At 27.1% G+C, this 10,590-nt stretch overlaps 2 protein-coding genes across 2 annotated transcripts; both read left to right on the top strand.

Moving 5' to 3' along the window:
• The first annotated feature begins 1,656 nt into the window (after positions 1 to 1,656).
• On the top strand, positions 1,657 to 4,465 carry LOC145849980 (uncharacterized). The gene has a single exon (XM_082955108.1). It carries the CDS (start codon positions 1,688 to 1,690, stop codon positions 4,127 to 4,129), a length of 2,442 nt encoding a protein of 813 aa, XP_082811234.1. The 5' UTR covers positions 1,657 to 1,687; the 3' UTR covers positions 4,130 to 4,465.
• A 69-nt stretch (positions 4,466 to 4,534) lies between these two features.
• On the top strand, positions 4,535 to 8,976 carry LOC145829287 (isochorismatase domain-containing protein 2-like). The gene is made up of 7 exons (XM_082937042.1): positions 4,535 to 4,609; positions 5,306 to 5,393; positions 5,567 to 5,662; positions 6,152 to 6,312; positions 8,253 to 8,327; positions 8,522 to 8,635; positions 8,775 to 8,976. Exons 2-7 carry the CDS (start codon positions 5,306 to 5,308, stop codon positions 8,841 to 8,843), a joined length of 603 nt encoding a protein of 200 aa, XP_082793168.1. The 5' UTR covers positions 4,535 to 4,609; the 3' UTR covers positions 8,844 to 8,976.
• Positions 8,977 to 10,590: the final 1,614 nt, after the last annotated feature.

Genomic DNA, 10,590 nt, shown 5'->3' on the forward strand with positions numbered 1-10,590 from the left:
GAAAATTTCTGAAAAAAAGAAAGAACAATTTAGATTTTGTCTTGAATAGATTAATTAAGGTCTGAATTTGTTTCTAATTAAAAAAAAAAATTATGGCAAAATGTCAGTATTTGACAATTCAAATGCTTACAATATTCTTTACTTCTAAAAAAACATTTGAGAATCTTTTTTGTTTTGTTTTGAGTAGATTGTAATTAATTTGACGTAAATTTATTTTAAATACACACTTGGTTTTTGTATTAATATTTTCTGTAAAGTACTGTCTATTAAATATTTCTGTAGCAGTTACACAACTGTTAAAGTTCCTAAAACAGAAACTTTTGTGATAATTTTCAGGGACCATATCTTTTTACATGATTGAAAATAAATAAAATTGTAGAAAGTTACATTATTTATAAGTTATTAAACTGCAACTTCTATAATAGGTTATGTCGTTTCATCTGAATACAAGACTAACTTGGCTCAGAATAAAAAGGATTATGGTAGAGTTTCCCAAACTCTTTTTCTTAAAGGCCCTTTTTACAGAAATTAGAACAGGGTTGCCACTTTACCTGGAAACCTTGAAAAACCTGGAATTCGACAATTTGGGCAAAAATAACCTGAAATTTGAAAAACTTTGAAAAAAACCTGGAATTTTAACAATTTTCACATGTTCAGTAGTAAAATTTTGATTTGACTCAAAAAGTCTATTATATATAAAAAAAAAGTTGTCATCATCGATTTTTTTATTAAAAGACATATTTAAAGTAGCTTTAAAGTATATTTTCAACATTGTTATACTATTTAACATAGTTTCTTACCTTAGACTTAACATTAAACTAAAAATAGACCCAAAAATGTTTACTTAACCTGGAAGAAATTTGGAAAACCTGGAAATTTTTTTTGGAAAAACAAGTGGCAACCCTGTTAGAAAATATCCCCCTAAAACTAACTAATTTCCTTTTTACTCCCCTTAATAGCTAACACTAATCCTTGATAGACAATACCACAATACAAGTTGAGAAATTTCAGGGTTATTAAAAAAAATTGCACACAAATCTTGTATACTTTTAGGTTAGGTTTAATCTTCTGTAATAAAAAACTTGAGACCATATGGCTTTGATTAGTCTTTTTTGACTGGTGCCTTGTTTATAGTCCTACTTGTAAGGCTAATATTGAAATTCATACTTTCTGTTATAACTTAAAAAAAAAATACAACCAACTAATTTAAAGTTTTTGGCTATAAAGCTACCACAATCATTTAATTAAAATCAACCTTTATACTAAATAAATGCAGTCTATAATATTTTATTTAGTTAGTAGTAGTACTTTTCTGTTTTTTTATTGTTTTAGATTAAATTAGCAATTTATTTTTGTTTATTTTTCTAAATTGTTCACCTATGGTCTTAGTAGTCTACAGTTTATGCCAAAACTTAAATTTAAGTTAAGAACTCCTGCTTTAAATAGGTAAAGTTACAAAATATTAAATATGATAAATATGTTTCCTAGGATAAAAAAGCTAAAAAAAATATTAGATATAAGTTATTCAAATATTTTAAACGTTTTTGATGCTAAAACAAGTATTAAAACTTTTACATAATTTTTTTTTACAGTGTTAGAATAAAATAATAAAGGCTTGTTTAATTCTTAAAAAAAGTGTTTATTTTTGCAGAAAATTTTACTTCAGTAGTTTATAACATAAGTTGTAATGTATCCAATTGGAAAATGGGATCCTAATAGTGTTAAATCTCACTCTGCAAATAACCAAAACTCGGAACATTCTCAAAGAATGCCAGATTCAATTTCTAAAGTTGTTAGTTCCAGTAGTAGTAGTAGTAGAAATTTCTGCCCAAGCATTATGAAAGTTCCAGAAGACTTGCCATTTCCTGAAAACTATAAAACAAATAATCAGCTGCAACAATCAGCAAATTTAAATATGCAAAACATGAGTCAAAACAGCATAAGTTCATATCAACAAAGTAGGAAAAACTCATATGTAGAGAATGCAAGTAATCACATGCCAAATTATGCGTCTAAGTATGATTTGAATCAGTATCATAGTCAGAAACAGCCAAACTCTGAACCACAGAGAAGTATGACATCTGCAATTGGTAATTACACTAGTCAGTCTATGATAAATAGTGCAAATAATTCCAAAATAAATAGCCTACCTGATTATCCTAACTCTAATTGTAATACTTATAAAAACAATCATCAAACAAGTGTTAACTACAAAACTGAAAACGCTTATGTACCTCAAAACCAAAATGTGTCTTTTAGCAGTTACAGTTCAAACAATCCATCAGTTGCAATGCAAATGCAACATCAAGGTAGTAGAGGACCAATCCAAAACAACTTGCCTAGTGGTAGTGGTAAAATATGCTTTAATAACATGGGCAACAGAAATGTGCCCCCTACAACATTTAATTCTTCTTTAACTTCTTCACAGTTAAATCCGTCATACCAGAACAGAAACTTGATGAACAACACTCAGCAACAGATGAGTGCATCAATGAATAGTTTAAATCAAAATCAAAGTTATATGCCTCAACTCAATAAAAATTATAATGTGAACGGATTGGAACAAAATAGTATTTATCCTCAAGTATCATCAGGAGGTTCCTATCCTAAAGGCAATAATATGAACCTTTCATCTACACCTAACAATAAGCAACAATATCCAGCTTATTATAATGAAAATAAATCAGTACATAATATTCCTAATAGTTTTTCAAGTAACAAGGCATCACTACATAATATGCCTAATAATTTTTCAAGTACTCAGGCAAAACAAAAAAATAATTTGAGTCGATACAACAACACTAATAATTTTCAAAACAGTAGCCAAGTCTACTCTAATCAACAGTATACTGCAAAATTAAATTCTTTTCCATCTAATACACCTACTAACAATTCTATGATTTTTCATAATCCTTTGTTAGATGGAGATCAGGGTTCTATAAAAAATAATATAGTGAGCATTCAGAACCCAAAAAATATAAAGCAACCCTCCTTCTCAAACTCAGCCTTAAACCAGCTGAGTAAAGACTTGATTAAAGCAGGAGAACCTTTTGAAAATCAAGAATCATTTGAAAAGTTTAAGAACCTTTCTCTTGGAATTAAAGGAAAAACTACAATTGTGCCACTTACAAGTAACGCTAAAGAATTTAGACCAAATGAAAATAAATCTGTGAAAAGTTTGATAAGTGAATTTCTGAATAGTAAAGTTGTTTGGACTAATCTTGACTTAGGTCTAAAAAACTTAATAAAGGAGTTAAATAAAAAAGTCATTGATAATGAAATTGTCAAGGATATTGCAAAGCTTGTGTATAATGCTTCCTTGAATAGATCATTTAGTTATTTTGGTGCAAAAATATGTGATTATATGTCGAAACCAGATGTTGGACTTGTAAATTTTAGAAAAGAATTACTAATTTTAGCTCAAAAAGATTTTGAAAATTTAGATAATTGGCTCCAAACTACTGAAAACTCATCAGAAAAAAATAAAGCAATTGCCTTTTCGTTTTTTCTAGTAGAGCTGTACTTGAACCTGAAAGTTGAGAACTGTGGAGTTCTACAAAACATTAGCATACTTGGTAAAAAATTTGTTAGTGCTGCTGAGAAACTAATAGAAAATAAAAGTGATAGTACTATTGAATGTGCTGTTATGATTTTAAAACTAGGTATGTCTACCATTTTAAAACAATTAGGAACGAGTGAAGATGATATAAAGTATGTTGGTGTTGTAGACAACTTGATTAAAAAAATAGGTTTCTTAAATAAAACTTTTCCTGTAATGAGTAATAGGTGTGCTTCTATTGTCAATTCTTTTATGAAATCAAGGGCTAGTTTGATAAACCAAAAACACTCCCAAGAAGTTTTAAGCAGTGAAAATTCACACAGAGAAAAGCTACCTGTGGAAGAAAATGTTTCGAATACAAAGGTAGTTAAGAAAGAAGATATTGCAAATGAAACCGTTTATTACAATAAAGATGGTTCCTGTTATACTGAAACTGATTTGTTTTTGATTGAGCAAGAAAAACATTTCGATAATGAAAATGACCAGAACTCTGATGCTCAAGATAGTATGCCAGCTGATTATGGTGATTACTATGAAGATTTCCTCAATTCACTTGAAAAAACTGAATAAAACTTTATATTATTAAGGACATATATTTCAATACTAAACATTCTTAAGTGTTACATTTTTTAGGCATCGTGTAATTAGGTATTTGAATGTAACAATATTATATAAAGAATCTGAGCATTTTTATTGTCAAGTTTTTTCTAAAATATCTTGTTGGATAGGTAATAATTTTATTTTAAAACCAATGGTTTTCTGTAGTACATAACCGCCTCTTTACTTTTGCTAAGCTGCCAAGCTTATTTAAAGTTAATTAGATGCATTTTCCTTGTACAATTCTTAAAATTTATATTTAGGTATTAATTGGTTCATTCCTTAAGCCTTCTTACTAAAGTCTTTGGCTACGTGCATGTCAATTTTCTTTAAGTTCTATTTACTTGACTTTTAAGATAATTTAGTAAATTATTTTTGAAAAGTTTAATTTTTAGAAATAGAAATTTAAAAACTGTTTGGAACATATCAATATATACTCCCTAAGTTATAAGAGTAAGTTCGTTAAGTATTACTTTATAAATAAATACATATAACTAACACTGTAATGTAGTTTTTTTGTAGTTTAAGTATATATTAAGTTTTAATTTTCTATTGAGTAATATTTAATGTTTATGTTTTTAGGTTGGGTTTAACTAGTATTAAAAAAGTGTAAATATTTAAATTAAGACAATTTTTTTGTTTTGTTTTAAGTACTACTCTTTTAATGTAGAGCATATTAAATTTCTACACTAGCTAAATTATATGCTAAGTACTATGCAAAAATTTGAATTCTAAGCAGACTGAGAATTTAGTATTAATTCTCTTAGAAAAAACTGGTTTAATTTCCAGACTTTGAGCCACTGAACTACCCAAAATATTTTTTTATGTTAATCTTTTTAAAATCACTAAAAAGCTAGGGTAAATAAATATATTTAGGATCTTAGTCAGAATCGCCTGGTTTACACCTTGTAAGTTTTTTTGCATAACACTTTTTCAAGAAAAACAAATCACACATGTTAAAAATATGATATAGAAGTATTTTATAAAAACCAATACTACTATGTTTTAAAAATAGCCTAACTTTTGAATTGTTTTAAAAGCTAAGTACCTCTTTAAGATCGTAAAAAAAATCCATCATTTTATTTTTTTAAAGAAAAAAGAGAATTTCTCAAGTTATTTAAAAAATTATTTTGTGCTAAAATTAACCAGATGGCTGCTAGGAAACTTGGTAAACTTTGTGAAAAGTCAACGTCTTTACTTTTGTGTGACATGCAAGAGAAGTTTCGACCCAGTATTCGTAAGTTTTAAATACTTCTCAACTTTTTTTATTATTATAAGTGTTGAATAAAACAAAAGGGTTAATATAAACTAACTCTTTTATTTACGTAAAATAGAAATTTATATACTCTTTTTTTAAATTTCATATGGTTATTCTATCTTTGATTTCACATTGTATTAAAAATTTTTCAGAATTTTTTGAAAATATTACCAAAACTGCTGGTAGAATGAATGAGCTTTCTAAAGTTCTGAGCTTGCCAACTATTGTTACTGAACAGTATCCGAAAGGTAAAAGTGTTTATTAAATTTTTGATATAAGACAAATTTTTACTCTTATTTTCACAACAAAATCGACCTTAGTTTTTTTAATTTTTGGGTATACTCCATGAGATCGTAATCTAGATGATGAATAAATTTGACTTTTACTTAGTTTTTAATAAATTAATAATGTTTTAAAGAATTTTTACAGTGTTTTTTATAAAGATAACTAATCACTTTATTTAAAAAACTAAACTAAAAAAACGTTTTTTCTGTATTGCAACAGAAGCTTAATGTTTTAACTTTAATTAAGCTTCGCTAAAACGACTTTTAAGAAACAAAAAAATAAAGTATCATTAGTAAAATAAGTTTAAAACTAGTGAACAAACACAATTTTTTAAAGCGCAAAAAGTACTTTCAAAATTATAATTTTAAGTTAAAATCAAAAATATACTTAGTTTCTTAAATGATATATAGAATTTTTTTCAATGCAGTTTAGTTAACTAAAAAAAATCGCAGGTCTTGGACCAACGGTAAGTGAGGTTGGAGACATTTCCCATGCTAAGAAGTTTGAAAAGACTTGCTTCACTATGATCTTGCCCGAAGTTAAGAAAATACTTGAGGAAGACAAGACAAAATCTGTAATTTTGTGCGGAATAGAAACTCAAGCTTGCATTATGGTATGTTGTACTTTAATAAGCTTAAGTAGTTGTTTCAGACTTGCTTTAGTCTGAAATGTTTGCAATTTAGTTTACCATGTCTAGTTGTTGTTTTATACTTGGTTCGGTTTAATAAACTATCTTACGTTCAACCTTTCAAGAAAGTATTATGGTGGTTATGAAAAAGCCAATGTTAACAATACTAATTCTGAAAATATTATTGCTATTAAAGTACTGTTTGTAGACTTGCTTACTTAATTCAATCTAGACTTTTTTTAGTTAGTTGTTTAACACACTTGGATGAAATTAATAAGATTATAATTGGTTTTATTAGGATTATGTACCTTTTTGTCAAACTTTTTACAAGGTTAGTTAAAAAGGAATATCAGTTACAGATTTAGCTTTAGCATAGATTTGATGGATTATTAATAAATATGTAGTCGTTATAGTCAGTAGCTTAATTTTATTAAGACTCACATTTTATTTAGGTGTAATAAAATTTAGTAAGAACTTGATCCGTATTTTAAGGTGGAAATTTAAATTGAGCAAAATGACTTTCCTTGTAAATTTTATATGTTTTCACTCTTTGTAGAGTACAGAAATACATTTTTACAAAAAATAAACTTGATTTAAAGTGTCAACTTTAAGTTGAGTATATACATATAAAGCTTTGATAAGTCCACATAGCTGTTGATAGCTAAAGCTATTTTTAATACTACATTTTAGTAAAAATAATATTTGTAAGTTGTTTTACAGTCCTACTATTTTGAATATCATGTTTTTCAATATATAATTCATGATTTCCCAAAGTGTGTTATACGGCCCCCTTGGGGCCATTACAGAAATTTATGGGCCATAAGCAGCACAGGGGGTCATGAGCCCATAATTTAAACTTACACTAGGTATTATGGAGTTAATGGTGAACAGCAAAAAAAAGGTCTTAGGTGTAATAAAGTAAGTATTTTGAGAAATCTTGTCGGCGAGGCCATAACTTTTTTTCATTTCTTGAAAGGGAGTTTTATGAAAAATAGTTTTGGAAACCTATATAATTGCTTATCAAAATTTGAAAACTTAGTCTCACAAAATAGTTTATGTCATTCCTGTTGTTCAGATTTTTTTTTATGTTTTAAAATATTAACACTTGTACGCATTTTTTTTTACTTCTAAATTTTCAATATTGAGTTTTATGAGTAAATATTTTATAATTCACAATGCAGTTTTGATTAAAAATTATCACATTTTGAAATTGCTTCTTTATTTAAACGTTTCAAAAATTAACGTATAGCATTTTTTTTAGAAAGTTTTATGTAAAACTGTTATTTTTGACAAAATGTTTAAGGTTTACTGGAAATTAAATAATTGTTTTTTTAATAGCTGTTCAATTAAATTTTACTTAACATTTTAAAGCATGGAATATTGAATTGGTTTTTTATAGTTTAAAAGTATTTTGTTTTATAAAATTACTTTGTTTTTTAAAATTTTTAGGAAGTTATAAACGATTTATTGTTTGTAGATTTGGTTAGCTTGATAAAAATTATGAGTATTTAGTTCAATGATACAATAAACTTAGGTCTGAATTGTTATTTTTTATTATGTATTAAATTTAAAATTTTAGTTTAGCTTTTTATTGTTTTTTTACTTGCATAAACTCTGGATAACGAAATATATACATTTAGGTTGGTGGTATTGCACGATATATAAAATTAAGTATGAATACTTTTTAAAATAAACGCTTTTAAATTTCCTAAATCAAACAAATTATTCTGCAACTGTTGATTTATTTGCTCAGTGCTAAGTTCTCAAACAACAGTCCGACGAAAAAACAAATAAAACGTAGTTTAGTCATCTTATGGCTAATAAAGCAGTAAAATGGTACATATAAGTCAATTTTCCAGTAATTTTTTATTTCTTATTTTCTACACTTATTTTCTTATTATTTTATTTATATACTTTCTACACAGAAAACGACAGTCGATCTGCTGGAAATGGGGATGGATGTGCACGTTGTTGCTGATGCTGTATCTTCAAGGTCACAGGTAACAGTTTTTTTTTCGACGTTTTTTTATATTAACTTTAAACGTTTTTTTATCTGATAGCACGGTTATTTTACTTGTAATTTTTCGTAAAATACTTTTTCTAAATATTTAGATATTTTAGCATTTATAGACAAGTTGGTGAATCGATTATGCGTTTATTTTTATTTTACAGCTTGAATTTTTCCTTATTACAGGTTGACAGATTGTACGGACTGGCCACTATGCGGCAGATGGGAGCGTTCATCACCACCAGCGAAACCGTTCTCTTGCAAATAATGGGGGATGCCATGCACCCAAAATTTAGACAGGTTTCTTTTTTATAATATAATGTTAGCATTTGCTAATTTTGACACTTAATTAATGTTTACCTGTATTTTACTGTTTTTTTATTACAATTTGTAAGCGTTAACTTTTTTCTTCAAAATTCATTCTAATTTTGCTACGCAGGCTCAGAAAATAATAAGTACGTCCGCACCAGACAGTCAGCTGCTGCAGGGAATCGGAAGCGCTCTTTAGAAGAATCATGTTCTTATGTGGAATCAAGTTGTAATTAAGTATAATTGAGTGTGGAATCACCGCATGTCACTGTGGAAGAAATAATTATGCAATCTAAAAATAATTATCATTGTTGATCTGTAATAAATTGTAATCACCTGAGCTGTTGTCTTTATGTTTTGTTAGATATTTAACATCTGCTAAATTTGAGACGTCTACGTGTTTCAACGATGATTTGATTATTATTGTCTATCGAGAGCAAAAAATTACAAACTGATACCCTTTTAGTTTCAACTAAGGTTGAAAAATTAAGTAACACGGATAATTTTGAAATAGATGTGTGTTTTAGTAAAAAGTTTGAATGACCGGTTAAAAAGAATTAATATTGAAAAGTGGAGTTAATTCGAAGCTGAGTATTCTAATTTGTTTTACAAATGTGAATTTAAAAAAACCCAGTCAGTGGCTTCAGCAATCAGTTATTGTTGTGCTTTTACTATAAATGAGTTAAACAATGTAGTTTTATGCGCTACGCAATCCGTTATGCTCTTTTCGAAATTATTTTTTCTTGTGGGTATAATAATGGTATAAACGTCAAAAATTTTCCAGGTCAACAGGCTTGTACATGTAACTAGCAGAAGATTTCTTTCACGCCGTATTTGCGATAATGACCACCAGCGATGTAAACATTTTAATATTAGCACTATAGTTTTCACAGTAAGAGATGTGTTTATTAACCTTGATTAAAGAAAAAAAGTGGTCTTGCACATGCTCCTTTTTATTAAAAGTTTTGCAATCCAGATCTGGAGAGTTTAACGACTTTTAAGTTTAGAAAATAAGATTCATGTGACAACTTTTGTAAATTATTCTGCAATGAAAAATTTAAATTATCTTAATATTGGTGGTGCTAAAAAAGAATAAACTTTGATAGTGTAGAGAAAAGAAATGATATTACATTTAGTGTATGATAAGGTACTGATATAGACGAAGTGATAAATAAAGTTTTGTAAGAACGTGATATTACGTTTTGAAATTAATAAAAGTTAATGTCTGATATTTGTTGATTTATATAGCATGGTGAAAATAAAAGAGCTAAAATTGACTTGTAACAAACCAAAATGTAATTTTAGCTTTTTTTCTAACGATGTACAATCAAAGGAACTATTTAAGTAACTGTCAAATCTTTATTAAATGTTATTATTTTAGATTTATTTATTATTTTGTTGGTAATAAAAAAATAATTTACGCTATATGTTTGTAAATCAACATACTCAAAACGTATAATATTACTTTTTTGCTTTCAAAAGTACCAAGTTTTATCGTTAATAGTAAGCTATTCAGAACCATGGTTAGTCACTGATAAATGCGTAGTTAAGATGTATTGTAACCGAAACTTTTAAAGTTGCCTGTAAATAAGATTATTGTTGCTATAATAAGTCAAAAATACAAATTGAAATATAATTTATTATTTTAAAATTATTTATAAAAAGAAGTATTATTATTTTTTTTGAAAAGTAATTTGGTAAATTAATGTATTATATAAAAATGTCCAATAAGCTTTATGAGTGATTAAAGTATAATGGTTAAAAAAGCTTTTCTATATAGTAAATATGCTGTTGAAAAACTTTGAATAAGATATCTTTCTTAATTATAATATATAAGTGATTAAATTCGAAATATCAGAAATTTAGGTTTATGATGATTTAAGTTTTGTAAAAATTTAAAGTTTTCTAAGTCTTGAAACGGGCTATCTTGTGATATTCCAGATTGA

The sequence above is a fragment of the Thalia democratica genome, chromosome 2 (assembly GCF_965202585.1).
Source record: "Thalia democratica chromosome 2, ktThaDemo2.hap1.1, whole genome shotgun sequence".
NCBI lineage: Eukaryota > Metazoa > Chordata > Thaliacea > Salpida > Salpidae > Thalia > Thalia democratica.

Coding starts and splice junctions, on each gene's coding strand:
- LOC145849980 (XM_082955108.1), top strand. CDS start 1,688: ATGTATCCAATTGGAAAATGGGATCCTAATAGTGTTAAATCTCACTCT.
- LOC145829287 (XM_082937042.1), top strand. CDS start 5,306: ATGGCTGCTAGGAAACTTGGTAAACTTTGTGAAAAGTCAACGTCTTTA. Junction 5,394..5,566: donor GAAGTTTCGACCCAGTATTC/GTAAGTTTTAAA, acceptor AAAATTTTTCAG/AATTTTTTGAAAATATTACC. Junction 8,636..8,774: donor TGCACCCAAAATTTAGACAG/GTTTCTTTTTTA, acceptor TTTGCTACGCAG/GCTCAGAAAATAATAAGTAC.